At 40.8% G+C, this 25,011-nt stretch overlaps 1 protein-coding gene across 8 annotated transcripts in view; it reads left to right on the forward strand.

The window, feature by feature from the left end:
- Nucleotides 1-11,781, forward strand: part of FRMPD2 (FERM and PDZ domain containing 2) — a gene marked incomplete at its 5' end in the record, with an annotated part of 157,434 nt that extends 145,653 nt beyond the window's left edge. For 6 of the 8 annotated variants that reach the window (XM_079135851.1, XM_079135857.1, XM_079135858.1 and 3 more), the window contains 3 exons: nucleotides 539-882; nucleotides 6,395-6,676; nucleotides 9,120-11,781. In XM_079135851.1, coding sequence (XP_078991977.1) covers nucleotides 539-882; nucleotides 6,395-6,676; nucleotides 9,120-9,123 — 630 coding nt within the window. In that variant the 3' untranslated portion in view covers nucleotides 9,124-11,781. The other 2 variants (XM_079135855.1, XM_079135856.1) reach the window with 2 other exon arrangements.
- Between the last annotated feature and the right edge of the window lie 13,230 nt (nucleotides 11,782-25,011).

Raw genomic sequence — 25,011 nt, forward strand, 5'->3', positions numbered from 1 at the left:
TAGCTACTGAGTAATTAATGGGTGGGTGGTGCATACAACATGGATACATTGGACAAAGGGATGATTCATAGCTTGGGCAGGATGGAGCAGAATAGTTTGAGATTTTATCATGCCATTGAGAATGGTGTGTAATTTAAAAGTTATGAATTATTTATTTCTAGTATTCTCTATTTAATATTTTTAGACTCCAGCAACTGAAAATAAAGCCATGGATAAAGTGGTGTGTGTATGTGTGTGTGTGTGTGTTTATGTGTGTATGTAGTGAGTTTTTCATTTAAAAAATAGAGCTCACATTTATTGAGAACTTTCACTGCCTCTAAACTAAGGTGCTAGGGATAGGACTGAGTGGGTTGCTGGAGTCCAGAGGGAACAGGAGGGAGGTCTGGGATCCTGATGGAGGGCTCTAACCCCAGGGTCCATCTTTAACTGCTCTGACCTACAATCATGAAAACAGACTTTTCTTTCTCAAACAAGCAAGTTTTAGAGTTTGCTCAGTGTGCACCATGGAGCCAGTAATCATTAGCATTTCTTTTAATAGATATCTACACTCTCAGCAGACCAGGAACTCACCAGGCCAACATGTACTGACTCAGAATACAGCCCCAGCCTGGACCAAGAGGACAGATGGAGGGACAGTGCCTCCCTGGATGCAGGAGAAGGCCTGAATCTCAGGCCAGAGTCTTTTCAAAAGGCCACCAGAGAGGCACGAGGAGGCCAAGACAGAGAGAAACTATGGGCCAGGTCCTTGACACATCCTCTGGAGTCCCATCCTCATTTGTGCAAACTTCACCAAGAAATGGAGCCACCAATATTGACTACTTCTTTGGAAAAGGATTTGAGGCAAAATTGCTATTCTGTGTGTGATCTCAGGAGACTTGGAAGGTAAGACTCATGACATTTACAGACATTTTGTAAATTGTATGCCTTTCATTACAAACAAGCAGTCAGTAACCTAGGCTCAGCTGCTTATTGTGTGCAGAACTGTTGTAGACATTTGGAGGGGAAGCAGAATCAAGAGAAGCATAGCTTTTGTAACCATAGCTTGTGAACTTTGGGGGAAGCAAACCCCACTTAGACCAAGATTGTTCCCAGTATGTCCTGGAGAATACAGATGGCAGGCCTCAGGTTTTCATAAAACATTGTTTTGCACCATGCATAGCCTTTTAAAGTCTCTAATAGTCATAAGAGAGAAGTTCTTGTATGTATCCTTATTTCTCTTGAAATATAATCTTTATTATCCACACCAGCTTTAAAAAATACATCTACATCTTCACAACCAGACTCAAATATTGTTAATAACCATTTTTGTGCTCATCTACCACAAAGTATTTCTAGTTTACTGCTGTTTTATGAGAAATGTGACAGACAGGGTCCAGGCACACATTCCCTCAAAGCATTCAGATGCAAGTTTTTAAAGAACAGTGTGTTAGCCAAAAAAACCCCACCCAACTGGCAAAGTAGAACAGGGCGGGCAAACACACTCTTCAGTGATACTCATTTCAATTGTCTGATAATGAATGTATAAACAAAGTATGTATAGTTCCTTGCTATTGCTTTCTAGGCAGTAATTGATATACTTGATAAAATCATAAAAAGAATAACCTACAGAGATTTATCCAAGGACAACTATTAACATACATCTGTAGGACATATAAGAAGAATTCTACTTCCTGTAGGCATGAAGCAACAAATTTGGATTATTAAAAATCTTACATCCAAATAATTTGGAGTGATGAACGCTGACAGCTGGATTCTAAAGTGGTTCTGGATTTACATGCAAGCCCAGACCTAGATTTACCATGGGCCTCTAGTTGATAGTTACTAAAAATGCTATTTTCAAACTAACTACTAAATAAGTAGTCAATACTTCATTTATGGTGACATAGAGTATCAGGATGTTCCATACAAAAATGATCTAATCTAAACTCATACTCCTTGCTAGAATCTCTTCTATAACACTCCACAAGAAGGAATCCCAACTTTTGTTTGAATAACTCCAGGAATACACAACTGGTTACCTCTTGAAGTGAACCATTTTACCATCGTAGAGTTGTTGATCACAAAGTGCTTCATTTTATCAAGATGAAATCTATCTCTTTATTTCTTCTACTTGGAAATTCTGACACTCATCTCCTCTTATCCTCTTGTCATTATTTTTTGTTTTGCAAGAAACATCACATTATTCTGTTTTTCTGATTAAATTTGGCTTTGTGTCCCTGCTTATAAGGGTATACCAGATGTCCAAAATCTGTCAGTCTTACAGGGGGTTGCCTTTTGAGAATCACACAAGAGTTCTGAAGACTTGCCCATAATGTTTTAGTGGAGTCTCTGTACTTCACTTGATTTGGTTGCCACCCTGTGCTGATTGCCCTGCCTATTTGGCCCACATAGCCATGGCGGACAGCCTCAGTGTTTTTAGCACTGCTCCCTCCATAGCCCACACCTTCCCCTTGCACTTGCTTCTTGGTGATGGTTCTGGCTTTATTTTTTCCTTATTTTCTCTTTCCCATCAGGAACCTTTCCTCCTCTCTGAAAGAAAAACTCAAACCATGACAGCTTTCCCTCTGACAGTACATTAGCTCACATTTAATGCACAAATAGCTAGTGACTGCCCCCTACAGGAAGAAAAGTGTGGCACATGGCCAGCAATCACAAGGCAGTTCCCCCAACTCCTGAGAAGGATGGGAATTAAAATTCCAAAAGGAGATTGTGGCTGTTTGTGGATCTGCTTAGAAATGTCTGCTGTTCTGAGGTGGCTGTACCAGACCAACTGCTTCTTTATTTCTGGTATCCATGGGTCAAACTTTCTGCAATTTAGAACAAAAAAGCACAAACTTCTAGATCACCCAGCTTGGTTTTAGTTTTACCACTTCCTAATGTGCCTGTAGAGGAACTACCGTGAGCTGGAAGCTTCCCAATTATGAACAAGGATCACAACCATTGCACAGGATATGTGCAGATCAAAAGAAATAGTACTTGGCACAGAGTAGGGACTCAGCACTAGTCTGTATTCTTTCCCTTTCCTGGACTATTTCTAGCTAAAGGACAGGTCCTGTCAATTGAAATTCCCAGCAAACTGCCAGAACTTACCATCTGCTGGGTGGCTACTTCCTAACCCCAGATGCCTTACAGCACCACAGCAAACCCAGAATGTTCACAGAAAAGATTAGATTGACTGTTCCTTCTTTGTTCTCTTCTGCATTCTGTGTACAGAGATTTTATCATGTAGTCATAGATTTTTGTAAGCACGTCTTAAAAAAGCAGTGCAGTCAATTTTCACAGAGGAATGTTGGGATTCTGTGTCCACTAGGTACAGGGCTTGGCTGGGGATGCAGCTGCATCTTTTTCAGTGTTAGTTTCTAAAGTTTGGGCATAAGGTGAAAATCACATTAAGTTGTTTTGCTCCTGAACATCACTTTGGAAGATGTGATGTTATGTGCTCCCTTGGTGTGGGAGCAGATTACTTCTTTTGTTGAGCCCCAGTGCAGTCGGAGATTTGCATTTGTGGGCCATACTATATGCAAACTATGTGTCTTTAAATTCTGGGCTCATAGGAACTGAGACTGACTGAGGAGATGGAGGATTCCATTCTCCCACTCATGTGTTTCAGGGTTTACACTCATTGGGTGAAAAGTAGGACATTGCACAATGTTTGAGGTTCTCTCTTTCTCTCTCTTCATCTCTCTCTCTCCTCCCTCTGTCTCTCACGTAGCACATGTAGTTGAATTGATATAAGTAAAATGCATGTAAATTTAGCAAGTGCCATTTTGTAAAAGTGATAAGCTTTTATGGCCGTTTAAGAAGCAATAAATAAATAAATAAGCCAGGCACAGTGAGACATACCTGAGATCCCAGCAAACTGGAAGGCCAAGACAGGAAGATAACAAGTTTGAGACCAACTTTGTCAACTTAGCAAGGCTCTGTGTCTAAATAAATAAAGAACTGGGGATATAGCTCAGTTGTAAAGCACCCCTGGATTCAATCCCCAATACTGCTACATGGATGAATGAGTGAAATACAAAATAAAGCAGAAGTCCTTGCAATGAACACAAAGTGACTACATACCACAGTGTCTTCTGTGGGAGGGTACTGCTCCTGGAGTAGCAAAGAATAATTAGGAGGCTCAAGGAGCTGCCAGGCCAGCTGTGACAACAGAGTAGCTACTGAGGGATGAATCTGCCAAAGAGCAGAGCAGGGCTATCATGCCTGCCCTTGGATGAGAGTGTGATTGAGGGCAGTGAATGAAGCACAAGCACATCAAGGACCAGCAGTAGTCTAACAGAGCAGAGCCCACAACAGGATCTCTGCACACTTATAGGACCCTCCCCACACCAAGACATACCTCTCTGATAACTCAAAATATTGATCTCCATCTCACATTCATCATTTGAGCTTCAAATCCAGCACTACATTAGACTTCTCTAATTGATGTCTCAGAGACACTGCAACCTGACCTGCCAAATGTTAAATGAAGCTGGCAGGAGCAAAGACTCAGAGCTCCCAGGAGCATCACTAGGGCTCACAGGACCATTAGAGTCAGGCCCAATGCTGGAAAGCTAGAGAAAAGGCTGAAGTTTGCATGAAGAGATACAAAACCTAACTTTTTGTAAACTTAACCACAAGTAAATAGGACAATTATAATACCTTATTATTTCAGATCTGAAATGCTATCTGCTAATTTATTTTCCTCAAAGATAGAGCTAATTTTGGTAGTCCAAATCTTTGAAGGACAGCTATCTATGGATACTTTAAGTTTTAAACCATTTTTTTCTTCCATGCATCCAGCAATTTTCCCTTTTCTTCCCTGCCCCAGCCCCCAGAATTTTTTTTTTTCCAGTCAGGCATGGTGTCACACCCTTGTAATCCCAGCAGCTAAAGAGGTTGAGGCAGGAGGATCCCAAGTTTGAGGCCAGCCTCAGCAACTTAGTGAGACCCTCTCTCAAAATAAAAACAAAAAGAATTTGGAATGTAGCTCATTGGTAATGGGGGTCAGGGGTCTAATCTCTAGTGCCAAAACAAAAAATAAAATAAAAGTTTTTTTTTCCTTAACAGTGAATGCTTTTCTTTAGTCCTTGCAAAATATTTTTTTATATATACAGAAGTATGCAAATATTTACATGGAATGCACTGCCACACATGCCCTGTAACTTCTATGAGCAGAAATAATGTCCCTTTCACAGCAAAATCAGGTTGAGACAGATGCTCTCTGGGTGTTTGGGTGTTTACAGCCATTGGTAAGTGCCACAACTGATTTTAAGAGAGTCATTGTGGGAAAGGGGAAGGGAGGGAAGGGGCACAAAACAAAGCCAATCTATTGATTCCAGGGTGGGGAAGGAGGCTGAGAAAAGAGGATTTGTGTACTTAGTTTAAAACTAAACTAAATTAACTAAATCTCTATGCTTTTCTCTTAGATTTTCCTTCTCATCCTCTCTAACCAAACTTGCAACAGATATTATCTGAGCACCTTCTCTGCCTGTCTGCAGTGCTGTGCAATATTCTCTGCTGTCTGCCTGGACCGTTCTTTCTAATCAAGGCATATGTGGCGATGTTGGGGCAGTCCCTGGAATGCTCATTCTTTTACCATTGAGTCTGCAACATCACATAATGAGTTTTACTGTTCCTCTGCTTCCTGTGTCCTTCTAACACAGGGAGTAAATGTCACTCCCGCTGGCTGCCTCTTGAAATGGGCACTTTTTTCAGCAGTCAGAAAAAGACCTGATATACGCACAAAGTGCTTTGAAGGTCCCCTGCTTGAGTTGCTCCCAGAATCCTTTGTTGGCTCTTCCATCTAATCCCTTTGCTGAAGTCATAATCATTGTAACAGTCATAATAATAGCACTGACTGAAAACTTACCCTGTGCCAGGATCCATGGAAGGTATATACCAGAATTATTTAATTTAATAAGCATCCTAACAATCCTATACATTTGTTGACTTTCCAGTTTTTGCAATGAGAATATTAAGGTTCCAGAGAAATTAATAAACTCATTCAGGGTCTGACTGACTGTTTACTATGTGGAAAATTGATCCTAGAAATGGGGCATAGTGCTGCTCTCAATGCTATGCCCTCTGACAAATTCCCTGTGGTCTCCTGGACTTGGTAAGATGTCTCTTGCTCACATAACACTCTCAGCTGCTTCTACCATAGCACTCACTATACAGACTGTATCTTTTGTTTGCTGCTCTTTGGTCTTAAACTGGTGCTACTCCAGCACAGGCACCATGCCTCATTCGCTGATTGCTTCCTGGTGCCTAGAGCAGCCTCCTGCAGGAACTGTTTGAGGTCTGACTGGATCTCATGTGATGTGTCATGGTGAGCTTTCTGCAAAGCAAGGGGAAGCAGAGCAAGGAATTTCTGATTGAGACTGGAAGGACACACACTTCTGTTTTCTAGTCCTGGACTGGACAGGAATGATGAGGAATGTGACACATGTTATCCACCTGAAAGCCCTTCCCCCACCTCGGAGGATAAAGAGTACCTGACCATCCACTCTGTATCTGAAGACCAGCTGCCCTGTGCAGACTGTCTAGAGGCAGATTCAGCGACCATTCCCTTGCCACAGTTCTGTTCTTGGGGCCCTCTCCCAGAGTCTTTGCTTCTGGAAGGGTCCCATGAGAGTGACAGTGAATGGGAGGACCTCGAGGAGCCTGTGGATACAGATGATGGTGCTCTCAGGTGGGTATCAAGCTCTCTATGGGTGGGATGAGGCTGAGTTCTTCCCACGGGGCTCAGTATTTTCAGTCCACTTGGGCTGGGGTATTGGTCCATGGGCATTACCAAGTTCCCCCTTTATCCACTTGGGGGTCATCTTGGCAGCTATTTTCATTGAGTGTTTACTACAGTCCTTGTTTCATGACAAAGAGCTACTGGAAGGGGATTGCCATCACCTTCATTTTACACAGACACATTTGGGGCTTTCCCAGAGTCAAATGGTGAGTAAATGACAGAGTTAGGCCTGGTCTCCCACTCTTAAGGCCCGGTCTCCCACTCTAAGGTTTATGGGTTGAGAGCCCTCTGTGCTGCCTCCAGCACCTCCCCTGGGCCTATCTCTTTTGTGGGGCTGCATATCAAGGGCCAATTCCTATTTTGTCTCCTTCTGCCTGTCTCTGGCCTAGATATATTTCAGAGAACAGTCTTGCTGCACATAATGGGGCCCTTTTTGTTAAGCTGCTGTGACTGGGTACAGGTCAGAATCAAAAAAGTTTATTAATGCAAGGATACCCCAGGAACTGGGACAGGGCCACCAAGCTGTGGTTAGAGCATATGATGAAAATGAGGCAGGAGTAAGTGTAACACGAACCATCAGACCAGGTGGAGAGGAGGTTAAATTCTTGACAGGTGGATAAACATCCCAACGTTCTGATAAAGTACGTATAATGTGTGCAGTTCCAGTGTAAAAAACTGCTGAATATTCAAGAGACTTTCACATAAACCTATTTCCAAGGCATATTGAAAGTTACTGAGGCATTGGTTTATAAAGATTCTGGTATAATTGAAACACACTCATTTTATTTCATTCCATTGTGTCCCAGCCACATTTCCCTGGCTGTATAAAAGGAAGTTCGGCCACCACAAGTGATTGAACTGGATTTTCAGAGGACAGTGTCAGGGAAGCTGATAAGGGTAGCTATTTGAAATTCAAATACAATGATAAAAAGTGCTGGTTCTTATCTGAAATAGGTAGCAACATGTTAATACAGAGGATGAGGCTGAGGCTTTGAAGGCAGAGCATGGGCATTTGTGGAAAGTTGGAAACCCTATAAGGGTTGGAAGGCATATTATAGATTCACAAAATTGTGGAACAAGCAGGGAGCAGCTTATATGTGGAAAGCAATCTTCCTGGAGGGAGCTCCCCAAAGTTGGAAAGCTGAAAGAAGGAGGCTAAGCAATCTTTGCTCCCCACAGGGAAGCAACTAAAGACCACAAATGTCAGTACTTACGAAAAGTCCCACCAAGATCCGTAGCACTAGGCAGCAGAGAATGGAGCAATAAGGACAAGCTATTGTGGGAGGGGCTCAGGTTCCCACTGTTAGATCCTGTAACAAATGATTTTTAAACTAAGATGCAGCTGACCTCCAAATGGAGATAACCAAACCCACTTCATGCTGTTATTGTGTTAGGTGATGATGCATGCTACTTGTTTAGTAGTACCACTCAGAAAGTGGTAGCTATTACATAAAGGGGAAACTACTTCAGTGAGATTATGCAACTCTTTGAATGCATCCAATTCTGTTGTTTTTTTTTCCAGGTAGACAATGAAAGTAGGCATGGAGACTTGTGTCCTAACATGAGGTGTGGGATGGGTGGGGGGAAGTACCCATCTAGGGCAAGGGTGTCAGGATACAGGTGGACTGACAAGTTCTCAGCTATGAAAGGTGGATTGGGATGAAGTTAGGATGAGTATTGTCATAATCTCTTATCCTGCACAAAAAAGGAGAGCAGTTCTCACACCTCTACCCCTGCTAAAAGAGGGTGGTGTGCAGGCATTGAATGCTCAAAGCATGATCTCTTGGCCTGGGTTCCACGGATTGGCCTATGTGTGTGCTTCTTTGAACTCAGCCCCCTGCCCCCATGGCCACATCTAAACTTCTGAGCACTCTTTGCACTTTGCTATATATTCTTGTTTGTTCTGGAAGCGAGGAGAAGTCTTGGACAATGTAGAGAGGACTTTGCTTACGGATGGAGTAGTGAATCCTTCAGACCTATATCCAAAATTATTTTGTTTGATCCTTTAGACATTAAGAGTAATAATAGAAAGCTAGTTTCTGTATGATAATGTAATCTTCACATCAATTTCAAATAGCATTTTTATTTCTCTTTTATAATGGGCTTAGAAGGCTTATTTAATTTGTCCAGGATCATATAGCAAGGCGGAGAGGATTCACACTGATGTGTTTTTAAATTTCCTCTAGAATATGTCTTTCCATGTGAATTTATGTAATACTTATGTCTGCCCACCAAGTGGTACAAAGGTCACTTTTTCCTTACAAAGTATCTCTCTTTTGGAAGGCTAAAAACAAAACAAACAAATAAACCCAAACGCTCTAAACAATCAGATTTCAGCAAGGTTGCTGATCAAATAATGGAGCCACCCATTAAAAGCTGCTTGTCATTTTAGGTAAATACAGAGAATGAGACAGTCTCCTGAGGCAGAAATTGAGGACTGCGAGGACATCCTTTTGACAGAAGAGCTCACAGATGATGTTGGTCCACAAAACATTCCTATAGGTTCTGCCACCAGGGAAGCAGCCTGTGGTACCTGGTCACTGAGAGGATGATCTGGGTTGGAGCACCTGGCCCAGTTGTTAAGAGTTCACTTTTAAAACATCATGCCTATCATTTCTGAGACTCATTTTGAATGGTAGCCCTGACCTCTCCTTAGCTCTGAGATTTACATCAAGCAAAGCTTTGTGTGCATGGGGATGGGGTGGCTTCCCCTCATGAAAGAAGTTGGGAACCAACCTCTTCCATCAAGTTGCAGGGTGCAGTGGTGTCCACCTGTAATCCCAGTTACTGTGGGTAGGGATACTGAGGCAGAAGGACCCCAAGTTGGAGGCCAGCGTGGGCAACTTAGCAAGACCTTGTTTCAAAGTAAAAATAAAGGCTATAAAGGTTTGGTGTAGCTTCGTGGTAAAGTGTTAATGTGTGTGAAGCCCTGAGCTCAATCCCCAGTAGTGCAAAAACAAAAACAAAAGCAAAACAAAACAAAACAACAACAACAAACAAACAAACAAAAACAGTAGGGCAGGGCCACATCTCTATCCTAGTACACACTTTCTAGGACAGATACAAAGTTCCAGCTTGCACTTTTTAGTTCCCCATTGGTCAAAGGAGTTTCTATTGTATCAAAGTACTACCACTTTGCTAGAAGGAATCTGCTAAGGGGCTTTATTTGAAGGGCATGGGGGAAATATGTTTGATATCTTTCTGTATTCTTCCTATACAACTTCATATAGTTATACATTCTGTTAAGGGGATTTTTTCCTTTTGTACTTAAACACAGTTCTAATGATTATATGAAGGAAAAATAAGATGGGAATATCTAATAAGAAAAGAAGAGTAAAGTAATAGATCCAGTTTTGCTAGGTGTTAAAACATTAACTGTAGAATTAACAAATGCACAAAAGAAATTGATGTGGTAAATTACAGTGCAAGCTGCGGATCGTACTTGAGGACATACACAGATCGTATAAGGGGGAATGATGTGACTTAGTCAAGGTCTAATGTGGAGGAAAGGAGGACAACTCATAGGTACAACAGGGAGATGGAGAGAGAGATACAGAGGGAGAGACAAAAAGTAACAAAAAACAAATAAGGGTTTTAAAAGACTGTGCTCTAAAATCTAATTTATACATTCTTCCTTGTGTGCTTTTGTTTCTATTTTTTCTGTTCTCTTCATGCTAGAGAAGGTTTATTATTCATCACTTGTTCTTCTATTAATAAAAATGTAGTTTTCCAGAGATCTGAACAGTCTTGTTTTAGGTTTTCTATTCATAGCCTCACTCACTAATACACAGTTCTGTAGCCTTCTAAGTTAGGTATTAGTCAAGTGCAAAGAAGTGAATAACAGTATTTGCAATTTCGGAACTGTTTGCATTCTGTAGAACCCTTTACACTTCTTTCCTCTTCAGACAAGAAATGAATGGATACAGAATCAAATGAATCTAGGCCTTCTCCTTACAGGAAAGGACTTATGGAGATATAGACCCATTTTGAGTTGTGATTCATAAAGAACATGTTAATTTGCTGTAGGTGGACTTGATCATAGCCTCCATTTGCTTCGTTCCAGAGTCAATGTCAGAATAAACTGTGCTTTCCTAGGGCACTCAGCTTGTTGCCTGCACATTGCTCCCACTTTTGGTCCCTACCCTAAATATTCTCAAACATTCTCAAAATGTGCTTGAGAATCAACTACATATAGTGTTAAATATACAGATGCACTGGCCTCACCCCTAGACTCAGTTGGGCTGGGAAAAAAACCCAGAAATCTGTATCTTTCCTAAGCTTATCAAATGATGATTTGTGTTGTCAGATTTAGAGACCACTGATCCAGAATCTTCAGACTTCTCTGGGCCCTTCCATTCTCCCTCCCTGCCATAAATATTTATTAAACTTCTATTATATGCTGGCAAACCATTGGTTATGAGGCTACTGAAACTATACATATTCAGAACTAAATTATAGTGCAATAGTGGGTTAATCAAAACCAAAAGTAGTAATGATGTCAATTTTCCCCAAGTTAATTTATACATCTAAAGCAATTTCTATGAATAATTCCAGCAAGGTATTGTGTAGTCATTGGCAACTTTATTATGAAATCCATATATTCTACTTTATTTTAAAAATATAATTTACATTACATAAAATATGTTCTGAAATTTATATGAAAAGGTGCAAGCCTTAGAATTACTATAGGAGTGTTAATAAAGTAGAAAAAAGTAGGAGGAGCTAGGTGGGGTTTGTGCTTGCCTTTAATCCAGCTTCTAGGGGGGTTGAGACAGGAGGAGCAGAAGGATCTGGAATTCAAGGCCAGCCTGTGCACCTTGGCAAGGCACATCCTCCACAAAAAAGTGGGAGGAATCACTATACCCAAAATAAAGGCTTATTATAGAGCTACAGTAATTAATACAGTTTAGTTTCAGCAGGGGGAGAGATGAATAGAGTAAGATAGAATGGAGAACCCAGAAACAGACCCACACAAATATGCCCAACTGATTTTTGAAAAAAAAAATAATAATTCTGGAAGAATTTCAATGGAAAAAAAACAGTTTTTAAATAAACTGTGTTAGAACAATTGGATATCCATAGATAAAAATAATAATTAAAAAGAATATTGCTCTAAATCTCATATCTTGTGCAAAAATTAAATCAAAATTAATCATGGGCTTAAATGTTAATATCAAATATAAAAATAATACTTTTAGAAAAAATAAAAGAAAATCATTGAGATTGAGGACTAGTCCAAGAGGTTTTAGACTTGGCACCAAAAGTATAATCTACAAGAGGAAAAAATGGGCAAATTAATTAATTTTTTGCTCTGTAAAAGAATGTTATTACAATTAAAGATAAGTTACAAATTAAGAGAAAGTATCTGTAAACCACATATCCAAAAATGAACTAGTGTCTAGAATATATGAAGAACTCTCAATTCAACAGTAAAAGGGAAAACAAAAAACAATTATTAGAAAATAGGCAAAAGACTATAGCAGACCTTTTATTACAGATGACATACAGATGGCAAATAAATACATGGAAAGATGTGGGGAAGTGCAAACTAAAACCACAATAATATATCTTTACACATGTATAATAATGATAAAGTAATGGGGACAACGCCAAAAGGTGGTGAGGGTGGGGAGAAAGAGGATTGCCAGATATTGCTGGTAGGAATGTCCAATAGTGTATCCAATCTGGAAAACAGTTTGGTAGTGTCTTATAAAGCTAAATATGCAATTTCCTTAAGACCCAGAAATTACACATTGCCAGTTTATCCTGGAGAAATTAAAATTCATATTTACACAAAAATTCATAGCGAATTTATTTGTAATAGTTCCAAACCATAAACAACTCAAATGTCCTCAACTGAGAAGTTAAACAAAGTATAATAATCCATATTAAAAGAAATTAAATATTGACACACATAATTACTTGGAAAGAATACCAGGGACTTAAGCTAAGTAAGTAAAAGGTAGTATAAAGTTTAATTCCATTTATATAACATTCTTAAAATGACAAAATTGCAGAAGCAGAGAACAGATAAGTGTTTGCTAAAAATTAAGGAGGTGGGGGTAGAGTGGTCAGAATGGAGAGGAAGCAAGTGGTAATGAAAGGGCAAGAGGAAGGTGATAGAATGTATGTTGACTGTTGTTGTGTAATGGATATGTGAATCCGCCCATGTGATAAAATAGTATAGAATTCAACACACACACACACACACACACACACTCATTTTTTGTGTGTGTGCTGGGACTGGAACCCAGAGACACTTAACAGCTGAACTACACCCCCAGACTTTTTTATTTTTTATTTTGAGACAGGGTCTTGCTAAGTTGCTTAGGGCCTTGCTAAGTTGCTGAGAATGGCCTCAAAGTTAGAATCCTCCTGAGTCACTGGAATTACAGGCATGTACCCCCCACGTTAGGCTATGCACACACTTTTGAGCACGAGTAAAACAGAAAATCTGAATAAGATGAATGGATTGTATTAATGTCAGTATCTTGGTTGTGATACCAAATTTTGCAAGATGCAATAACTGGAGCAAAGTGCATGAAGGTACAGGAAATCATCTGTATTATTTCTTCTAACTACAAGTGAATATGCAATTATTTTAAAACAAAATGTTCACTTAAATAAAGAAGGCATCTCAATTCTGTTTTAACCAGGCCATAGATGTTCCATATGTTGCCAGGAGTGGTGGGGGGTGGGGCATATAGAAAGCTACAGATCCACCGACCAAGAGCAAAAGTGTTCCGTTTTAGCAGCTGACTTATATCTGAGTTGCCCACGATTCCTCAGTATCCTATCTCCACAGTCAGTACCATCACTGTGACACTTGTAGTATTTTTTCATAAATTACAATGGTCTAAACCAATTCCTTCCCTCAGCTACCTGTAACTGCTGCAGGAAATAATCATGGAGAAAAAGAAACAAAGAATATTGGGACAGCTCTAGCTCTCTCTGCTCCATTTCAGCTTGACACACATTTATTGAGTACTTACTGTTTAGCAGTCTGCAGGCCAGGCCTGGGGTATAGAGATGGACATGGATGGAAATTGGCATCTCAGAGCCTGCTTCCTATGAAGGAAGTAAAATACAAATACATCAAGTAGTACTATAATTAAAGGAAATGATACCCAAATATATCAATGTTGCTATAGAAATAAATGCTGTATAAATAAAAGAGAGTGGCTATTCTTCTTCTTTTTCTTCTTCTTCTCAAAAATATTTTGTTTTAGTTGTAGGTAGACACAAAACCTTTATTTTATTTTTATGTGGTGCTGAGAATCAAACTCAGGGCCCCACACATGCTAGGTGAGTGCTCTACCACCCAACCTCTCTTCTTTTTATTTTTTGCTCAAAAAGCAATAATATTCCTGCCTAGAGGAAGGTCTTGAATGGGGTGGCAAGTTATTCCTCTGAGTGGAAGGGTGTGTTAAAAGGGCTTGGCAAACTGAATCAGGAGGACACAGAAAATTTTAACAGATCAATTTCAAGCAATGAAATTGAAGACACCATGAAAACAGAATGGAAGACAATTTTTGCCACCTGCAGATAGAGCATTAATCTCCAGGGTATGTAAAGAATGCAAAAAATTTATCACCAGAAAAACAAATAACCCAATCAATAAACGGGCAAAGGAACTGAACAGACACTTCACAGAAGAAGAAATATAATCAGTCATCAAATATATGAAAAAATCAGTCAACATCTCTAGCAATTAGAAACATGCAAATTAAAACTACACTGAGATTTCATCTCACCCCAGTCAGAATGGCAATTATCAAGAATACAAGTAACAATAAATATTGGTGCAGATGTGGGGGAAAGGGTACACTCATACATTGCTGGTGGAAATGCAAATTGGTGCAACCACTCTGGAAAGCAGGATGGAGACTCCTCAAAAAACTTGGAATGTAACCACTATTTAACCCAATTATCCCAGACCTCAGCATATACCCAAAAGACATAAAATCAGCATACTATACTAATGCAGTCACATCAATGTTTATAGCAGTTCAATTCCTGATAGCCAAACTTTTGAACCAACCTAGGTGCCCTTCAACAGATAAATGGACAAAGGAAATGTGGTACCTATACACAATGGAATATTACTCAGCCATGATGAAGAATGAAATTATGGTCTTTGCAGATAAATGGGTGGAAACAGAGACCATCATGCTAAGTGAAATAAGCCAATCCCAAAAAATCAAAGGCTGAATGTTCTCTCTGAAACATACATGCTCACTCACAATACTTGAGGGCCGGGGAGAGGAGTGGATGTTCATGGGACCAGATGGGAGGAAATGGAGGGAAGAAAGGCAGATGGGAATGGGAAAGACAACAGAATGAATCAAACGTAACATTCCTATGTTTATATATGAGTACACAACCAGTGTAACTCCATATAACGTACAACAAAAATGGGAAGTTTTACTCCATTTATGTATGATATGTAAAAATACATTCTACTGTTATGTATAACTAAAAAGAACAAATAAAAAATTAAATAAAATAGAAAAAAAATCAACCACAATGTATTCTATAGACTTTGGGTGATAATGATGTGTCAGATTTGACTCATGTACTACTTTGGTAAGGAATGTTGATAACAGGGGATACTATGCTGGGTGTTGGGGGTGAGGGGGCAGGGAGAATATGGAAAATTTCTTTTCCTTCTACTCACTTTACTGTGAACCTATAACTGCTCTAAAACTAAAGTCTAGTCTATTAAAAGTAAAAAAAAAAAAAAAAAAAAAAACAGTGGGGGGCACGTGGCACATTGGGCACAGGGAGGAGACAAAGATAACAAGATAAACAGGGGCACATGGGGCTGAGAGGTAGGGGAGGAGCCAAGGGATGGCTGGGAACAGCTGGTGAATGAAGAGACTTGACTTTTCAGCAGGCATTTGTTATAGTGAGAACTCAAGTTAGAGAAATTAATCTGGATTATGGACTGGAGAAATGATTGGTGTGAGAGAAATGAGAAAATTTTGGAAACCATTGTTGTTTCCTGAGGAGAAGGAATAGTGGAATCATCGCCTGAATTAGGGACTGCTTTAATTTGGTCTTTGAGGTTTCCCAAACTCAAAAGACCCGAGTGTTAAAGGTTTTTTTTTTTCCCCAGCATGGTGCTATTAGGCAGTGGAGGACAGTTTAAGGGGTGGAGCCTGGTAGGAGGTCCTATGTCACTGGAGGCATGCCCTTGAAGGGGGCTATAAGACTCTGGTTTCTTCCTCTCCTTTTGCTTCCCAGACACCATGAGGTAAGTAGCTTCCTCCATTTCATGCTTGCCCTATGATGTGCTGCCTCCCCACAGGCCCAAATGACTGTACACTGAAACTTCCAAAACTGTGAACCAAAATAAAGCTTTCTCTTTTCAATTTGATTATCTTAGGTATTTTGTTACAATAACAAAAGGCTGACCAACATAGGAACTATTCAGGGATATCCTATTTGGTGATCAGTTTGGTTCTATACATTGTATAATGAGAATTTGAGATCTTTCTAGATATGGGCTAACCCAGAGGGATATTTTTACTAAGGTGAGATCATACTACATTTTCTTGCTAGGGATGTAGATACTGAGATCTCAAAGCAATGCTGCACCATAGTTTTATCTACCAGAGATGGTGTGGAAAGAACCTAAAATAGAGAGTTGTGCTATGGAGCACTGACATGCAAAGAGAGCAGCAGCGGACATTTTGGAGGCAAGTGTAAATGGACACATGTCAAGGTTATGGGTTGGAGTAAGAGAGGAGGGCAAAAAAATCCTGTGTATGTCCTCCATTTCTTAATTATACTCATCTCTGGCTGACTTGACCAAATAATCTGCTTTATAAGAAACTACTCAAGACCAACAGGTTTCAAACCTCCTCTCTATGTCAGTTCCTAAAACCAGGCCTGCTTACTCTCAGTAGGTACTGAGAAAAAGATTATGAGCTGTATCTTCAGCACCCGTTCCTCCTTCTTCCTGCCTGGGTAAGTCCTGTTCATCAGGGGAACCTCTGAAATGATAGTAGTGATGGTAGTCATTACTGTGGCACATGGTAGAATAGCACTGATAAAACTGATGATTACATTTAAGGCAGTGGGCTACACGACATTTTGTAGGGGCTTTTAGAAAAACATTCCCACACATCTTCGGAAATTTTTTCAGTAGCAGTTATTTATATATTCCATTTGAATAACTTCTGATAGCTGTTCTAGGACCTGAAGAGAGGAAGTGGTCTTAAAGGAAGTCAAATAAAATTAACACCATGGATGTCAGAGCAGGAAGATGGAGAGAACTGGGGTCCTCATTGACATAACTGAGATACTGAATCAACCAACCTAGAGCCCTGCTTTGCATAGGGTCTTGGAGTTCTCATGGCAATAACTTTGCTCATGTTCAAGCCAGTTCAAGTCTTTTACTTGCAAATGAAAACCATCTGGCTTACACAAAGGATTCTTAACTGCCTTGCCCCCAATTCTGTCCTCGAGGGTCCTCTCTGTTAATGATTCAAAGACAGAGACATTTGTCAATTCCCATCTTTAAACTAGTCTTTCCTTTACTGGAACTTTAATTTTTTCTTTTACTGTTTTGGAAGAAATTTTAAATGGAAGGTCCAATGTCTAGCTGTGTTATTGAAGATAAATCCTTTTCCTAAAGTACTTGTCAGTGAGAAGTCGGAAGAGTTAACCATTGCTGTGGATGGAGACTGTTCTTCCTGGAGGAGCTAGTCAGAACCCCCAGTTCGAGCTCTACCCCAGGCATTTTTTGTTGAAACCACATTAAACCCTCACCATTGCTTTGTGGATTGGGTGTCTGGGGCAGTCACACAGGGCATATTTTTTTCTTTTTTATATTTAGTTGTAGATGAACACAATACCTTTATTTATTTATTTTTATGTGGTGCTGAGAATTGAACCCAGTGCCTCCTGTGTGCTAGGCAAGCGCTCTACCACTGGCTACAACCCCAGCCCTCACAAAGGGCATCTTCATCTTGATGGTGGAGTAGGATCATGTGTTTTCTGATCAGAGTTGTGAACATAAGTCATGCATACCAATTCCATGCTGGTGCTTTTAAGAGCAAGTATGAGACCTGCCAGAATTTTTTTCCCACTGTGACTATAAAGTAATGAGGGATGGTGGGTGCTCCACCAGCTTGTGTATGAAGTCAGAGAGCATGGAGAAAAGCTGCCAGCTAACCCACTCTTAGCAAATGGCTAAGATTTAGTGATTATTTATTATATCAGCATCATCTAGTTTACTCTGACTCCCATAATGTAATGCTCATTTTTTATACTAGAGAAAATGAGACCCAGAGAGGTTCAATAATTTGAGACTGCATGTAAATAGTGGCATTGCAATAAAACCCAGGCCACTCTGGAATAAAGGTCATGCCTTTCTCAGTCAGGCTGCCTCCCTAGGGACCTGGCAGACTGTTCTATAATCTTTTATGGTGTGATCAATCAAGGTATGACCACAAGAGGAATCAGTATAACAGAGTTTCTAATATACTCTATATTATAGAGGAAGCATTCCACATGGGGTCATATGGAAAGGCATCAAGGCAGTCACAAGACAGAAGACACGCCTTTGATATGCAAGCTAACTGGTCCAGAGCCACATCGCTTCTCTCTGGCTCATATACCCCAGGAGGTAAAATTCCTCTTCCTAATCAACCCAGGGCCAGGTTCCAGGCAGCTAGGAGCCACCTGTATATAGCCCAAACCCTGCTGAAATTATTCAGATTGGCCAGTCCCAAACTACTTACACTGCCCTGCCTAACCTTTCTTGTGGAAATCTCAATAAAGGCCATGACCTAAGTGTTCCTCTTGTCCCCGTCCTCTGCCTCCAGACCATCCTGGCATCGTCCTCACGCACCCTTGATGGCATACCTATACCTTCTGTAAAAATAAAGGTACTGTGTTCATCTACAACTAAATATAAAGAAGAAAAAAAAAATATGCCCTGTGTGACTGCCCCAGACACCCAATCCACAAAGCAGTGGTGAGGGTTTAATGTGGTTTCAACAAAAAATGCCTGGGGTAGAGCTCGAACTGGGGGTTCTGACTAGCTCCTCCAGGAAGAACAGTCTCCATCCACAGCAATGGTTAACTCTTCCGACTTCTCACTGACAAGTACTTAAAGGATTTATCTTCAATAACACAGCTAGACATTGGATCTTCCATTTAAAATTTCTTCCAAAACAGTAAAAGAAAAAATTAAAGTTCCAGTAAAGGAAAGACTAGTTTAAAGATGGGAATTGACAAATGTCTCTGTCTTTGAATCATCAACAGAGAGGACCCTCGAGGACAGAATTGGGGGCAAGGCAGTTAAGAATCCTTTGTGTAAGCCAGATGGTTTTCAATTGCAAGTAAAAGATTTGAACTGGCATGTTGCCTGAGTAATCTAATGGTGAGAGGTGATGACTGAAACAACGGGTCTGGTGGAAGAGCAAAAAAAAAAAGAACAGCCCCAGAAGTAAACTGCCATTCTCCAGTTCTGGAAAAGGGTGCAGAAGGCCTTCTTAGTCTACTCCTGCTGCTGTAACAATATACATTAGACTAGGAATTCATAAAGAACAGAAATTTATTTTTTCACAGTTCTGGAAGCTGGGAAGACCAAGATCAAGACACTAGGAGAATTGATGTCTGGTGAGGGCCTGTTTACTATTGATGGCACCTTCTATGTGTCTTCACATGGCGGAAAGCATGAGCGTTGTGACATCACATGGCAGAAGAAGAAAACAGTTCCCACCAACATCTTTTATAAGGGCACTAATCCCTTTCTTGAAGGCTCTGCCATAATGACATAATTACTCTTGAAGTCCCCACCTCTTAATACTTTCACAGTGGTAATTAAGTTTTAAGATATGAATTTGGAAGAGGACACATTCGGATCATAACAATAGCCAAGTGGACCCACAGACAGGGTACAACTTGGAGGCATCATGAAACACACTGGAGTGACATGAACCCAAATTGGAGAGAGAGAGCCCCAGTTCTTAACAGAGGATGCTCTGGTGAGAGTCACAAAAGGCACCCTCCTGTGCCTTAACAGAGGATGCTCTGGTGAGAGTCACAAAAGGCACCCTCCTGTGACTGATGAATTACACAAAGGTGTCCCTTTCTCCCCCGAGCAGCCCTCATTGGCCTTATGCCCACAGCTCGGCCTCCAGTTACCCATTTGATGGTACAAAGGTACCATTCATAGCACAAACTACATAAACACTTTGGTAGGCCTGAAGGGGTGCAGGGAAGTGTTTTAAGTAGCTGGTCATATCATGGCCCCAGTGAAGTCGTATTTGGAGATTTCCTTCAGGGGAATTTCTGAGAAACCACAAGAGTGTCTTTCAGAAGAAACAGTTCAAAACTTCTGCCCAAAAGCCCATTGTGGATTATTCAAGCTTCAGAGATATCAAATCCTGAGTATGGAGGGTGGGGATGAAGTTGGGTGAGAAAGAAGACCATGGTGACCTTTTCCCAGGTCTGGAGGCAGAGGAAGCATAGCAATTAGATAAATCAGAGAGAGTCTTACACTGAAATGAGACTGTCCTGGGTGCTCCATGTTATAGACCAGTTCAAAAATTTGCATGTAAGTGCCCAGGGGGAAAACACATGTAGACAGTAAGTTCAAATGACATAAGAAGGAGACAAAGATGTTGACTTTTGCATGCACTCTATTAAGTCCAGTTAATAAGATAAAATATAATGGCAGCATCTGTATTCTTGCTGTAAAGCACAAGGCTTGGCGACACCAAGCAGTAATACATAAACATTTAAAGTATGAATTCAGCTGTCTCTTAGAATTTGGCAGTATTTGTACTTTACTTTCTGCCACATCATTATTTTCTAGTTAATAAGTTGAACTGGAAGTGGAAGACAGGGCATTTATGTGTAAGACAGGGCATTTATGTGTAAGAGTTTATGACAGGCTCTCCTGCCAACTTAGCAGCTCTCTCCAGTAAAAACCTATGAATTCTCTCTTTTTGAGGTGCATGCAATCAGACTGGTGGACTGGTTGAAGCTATAAAGGTGTGAGTGGCCAACTAATGGATCAATTTATATTGGTTGGGCATAAGCCATAAGACAGACTCAGGGACTAGGCAGCCAGAAATTCACAATGAGCTAAGTGCATGTTCTTCTTCTATTAAATAAAATTATTTTCAGACTCCATTGGGATTTTTATTGGCATTGGGATTTGTACAACTTATTTTTATAGAGTCTTTTATGGAAATTGTCTTAAAGTTGGGTAGTGAGAAAGAAACACACAGGGAGGCCACACAGCTTATTCCATGTTCACAGTCCTCATATACTCATACTTAGTGCTGGGAGTGAAGAATTCTATCCCCAAACAAATGAGTCAACCAAGCAGAGTCTTGTACCAGGAGATGCTGTGGAAAGATAATGTTGATGAAGTGATTTTTTTTTTTCTTTGTCAGTGGTTCTTGTTCTTTATTATCTTCTTTTTCTAGATACCAAGACTGGATAAGAAAACTGAACTTGAGCATTGGCTTTGGAGTCTGTGAAGAAACAACTGAAGCTCCTGAAGTTCCAGGTCCAAGCTGTCCAGTGAAGTCCTTTTTGACTGCATCTGGAGACCCATGTCTTGGGATGAGAGGCCATTGTGGTAACCAGTTTTTGAACTTGTAAGGGGTGGATGGGTCCCACCTCAGTAGAGAGCAGACATTTACTTGGCCTTCAGGCCCATCCCAGAGGTATTTTGTGTCCCCAAACCAGAGGCAGAGATTACAAAGATTGTGAGACTCCAGAATCAGTATTACTTCCCTGAGATGGTTACTGATGCTCCCCCAACTGAGCTTCTCCCATGCTATGGTTTAAATGTCTGACCCTTCCAGATCACATGTTAAAATTTAATTGCCATTGTGGCCATGTTAGGAGGTAGGGCCTTTGGGAGGTGAAAAGGTCACGAGTGTTCTGCCCTCATGGGTTGAATCAATGCTGCTATCAAAGGGGCAGTTTGGCCTCCTTTCCTTCTTTGCTTTTCTGTTCTCTGCCATGTGAGAACACAGTTTTACTTCCTCCTGAAGGAACACAGCAAGAAGGGCCCTGCTAGATACTGGTGCTTTGATTTTGGACTTCCAAATCTCTGGAACTATTAGAAAATGAATTTACAGTCTTCATAAATTGCAGTATTTCCCTCTATCCATAGTTTTGCTTTCTGCAGTTTTAGTTACTTGTGGTCAATCCTGATCCAAAACGATTTAATAGAAAACTCAGAAATAAATAATTTGTAAGCTTAAAGCTTAACTTACAAATTATTTTAAAATTATAGTTCTGAGTAGTGTAATGAAATCTCAAGCTGTCTCTCCCTGTGCTGCTTAGGACATAAACCATCTGTTTGTTCAGTGTTCCTATGTGGTATATGCTACTCGCCCATTAGTTACTTAGTAACTTTCTTGGTTATTAAATGACTGTCATGATACTTCAGTGCTTGTGTTCAAATAACTCATATTTTACTTAATAATGGCCTCAAAGTGCAAGAGTGTGATGCTGGCAATTTTATTACTGTGTATAGTTATAATTGTTCTGTTTTATTATCAGTTGCTGTTAATCTCTTGCTGTGCCTAATTTATAAATTAAATTTTATCATAGGTATGTATATACAAGAAAAATAGTATATACAAAGTTTGGCACTATATGTGATTTCAGGCATTCACAGGGGGCCTTGGAACATTGCATCCACACAGATAGGGGGACTATAGTACTCAATCTCATTCTATTGCAATAGCATAAAAATGGACCAAGACACCTAGGAATCACTAGACAGTGTCTGGGGGACAGCAGGAAGGGGTCAACCAAGAAACTCCTCAGTCAGGCTAGAAAGGGGACCTGGAGTGATGGACTAGGAAAGGCAGAGTGTGGCCTGGCTAGTGGACTAGGTAGCGGAACTGAAACCAGTCTTGGAAATCAGGATCAGGTCTTTGTTCCTCTGGTGTTGAAGATTAAACACCTAAGAAATGCTGAGGCAAGCATAGAAAACAAGTTTTATTTAAGGGATAGAACAGAGATAGTAGACTTCTCTGGAAAGAAGCAGTCTCAGAATCAGTGCCCACAGGAGTAGGGGTTTCTTGTTTTTTTATTGACCCCCGACTTCCTTCCTTTCTTGTGAGATGTGCCCCAAAGCAGGAAAAGAACAGGTAATTGCTTGTGTTGCAAAGTGAGATCCTAACTCTCTCCCAGAAGTGTTAACAACAGGTTGGGAGGGGAAGTGCTATCCAGAGTTAAGCAGTTAGCAACCCATTTCCTTTTCTTTGATAATCAGTTACCTGTCCTTTTTTGCCCCATCTCAGGACTTACAATGGAGGAGTGAGGCTCTGGGGTTATAGTAGTAAGCCCAGTGAGCTTGATTCCTGGGGTCATGAATAGAAAGAACATTAGAAACCAGGTGTCAGGCTTGTGCTTTTGGAATCACTGTCTGGTGTTTAAATGAGTCTGGCTGTAGGCATCCAGCCCTATGCCCAACAGGACAGAAAGGGAGATTGTGTAGGGTTCCTTGCTCAGAAATAGAGAGGTCAGGCACAGTGAGCACAGAAACACTGGGATGGTCACTACCCTTAGAGAAGTGTATGGATCAAACTTCCTGAGAAAGGAAAGCAGCATTTACTACCAGGCACAGTGCAGGATGTTTCCATCCTTTATCTTATTAAGCACTCATAACCCTATGTTCTCTTTTTAAGAAAAGGGAAATTAAGACACAAGTCAGGAAGTAGCTTATTGAGGTTATCAGTTATTAAGTAGCAAAGCAGTGACTTATGGACAGGCCTACACTACTGATAACTGGTGAAAGACAGGAGTTTTAAAAGGCTCAGAAGAATGGTAGTAATTGTGAGGGAGTCCTAAACTTTATTGTTCTTAGAATTTTTCACTGCTTAAAAAAAAAAAAAAAATAGAAAGCCAAGAAGAGCCTTCTGGGTCAGTGGCCTTCGGGGCTAATGTATGGTCCGGCAGGAAGTCTTGGAGAGATGGGATGAAACCTTAGGGTCCACTTGTACCCAGGGTTCATTTAGTCTCCATTCAGGAATTTTCTGATGCTGTACAAGGAAATGCTTTCCTTTTTTGTGTCCCTGCAGCAGCTGTCTATATGGGAACATCATAACCTATAATATTTCAATTTGCTCATACTACTTATATTTGTAAAATGTGAAGAATACTAATGTTATGAACTATGAGGAGACAAAGAACCATTACACATTGGACCCATCTTTAAAAGAATTATTGATATAATTATACATAATAGTGGGTTTCATTGTGATTATAGTCCTCTATGCACGTAACATAATTTTGTCAATTTAATTCCCTAGTACCTCCTCTTGCCCTTCCCTTCCCTCCCACCGCTTCTATTCTGCTTGTCCCCTTCTATTTTCATGAGATCCCCATTTTCCCCATTTTTTTTTTTTTCTCTCTCTAGTGTCCACATAGGAATGAGAGAAAACAGGACATTGGGGCCATTTTTTCAGGGGGAATCTTATCCATACAACACCATAACTCTCCTGCGGGCAACCCTGGATGTGGCAGGCAGAGGAGACCTCCTATGGAGAGAAGGGATCACCATAGTGAGTCAGGGAACTCTTAGGAAGCTGACTGCTCTGTACCTGGACAGAGGGTGGCCACTGATAGTAAGTTGCAGTTCAGCTGGATCATGTGGTTCTCTGCTTGAACCAGTACAGAAGGCCGCCACCAACTGCAGCACATCTTGTCATATCTTCGCGGAACTGGACTCCCAAATATGGCGTGATCAGGAACAAATGAATAGAGGTGTGTTTACCAAAATAAAAAAAAAATTCTGGCTTCACATTTTCGGGCAATGTCTACACCTTGAATTCCCTGTACTCTGACCACCTTAACTGAAACCATCTTAAGTGACATTGTAGCCAAATAACTTCATATTCTGGCACAGGTTAGTGACTTCTTTTGCAATAGTCTGCCCTGCTCTGATACTGCCAAGGAGTTCTTTACCCCTGTCCCTCAGGGAGTCAGTAGGTGCTTTGGAAGTCGGTGATGCCTCACAGACAAATTGGCATTCCGAGTCTGGCCTGGGTCAAGGGTGTGCAAAGTGTGTGCAATGGGTGCCGCGCTGCCTCGGAGGACCAGGAGGGGGAAGCACTGACTGCGCAGGCTCCAGGACGTCACTGGGATTGGACGGCGCATCTGGCGGGAGCCCAACCGTGCAGCCATTAATAACCGCCCGTGGGGTCGGCCCAGGTAGGGACGATGGCTGGGGAAGGCATGTGGAGGATGACTTGTGGGACTTGAGGGTGTTCTTGGGCAGCTTTCACCAAGGG

Source organism: Sciurus vulgaris (assembly GCF_902686455.1).
Source record: "Sciurus vulgaris genome assembly, chromosome: 4".
Lineage (NCBI taxonomy): Eukaryota > Metazoa > Chordata > Mammalia > Rodentia > Sciuridae > Sciurus > Sciurus vulgaris.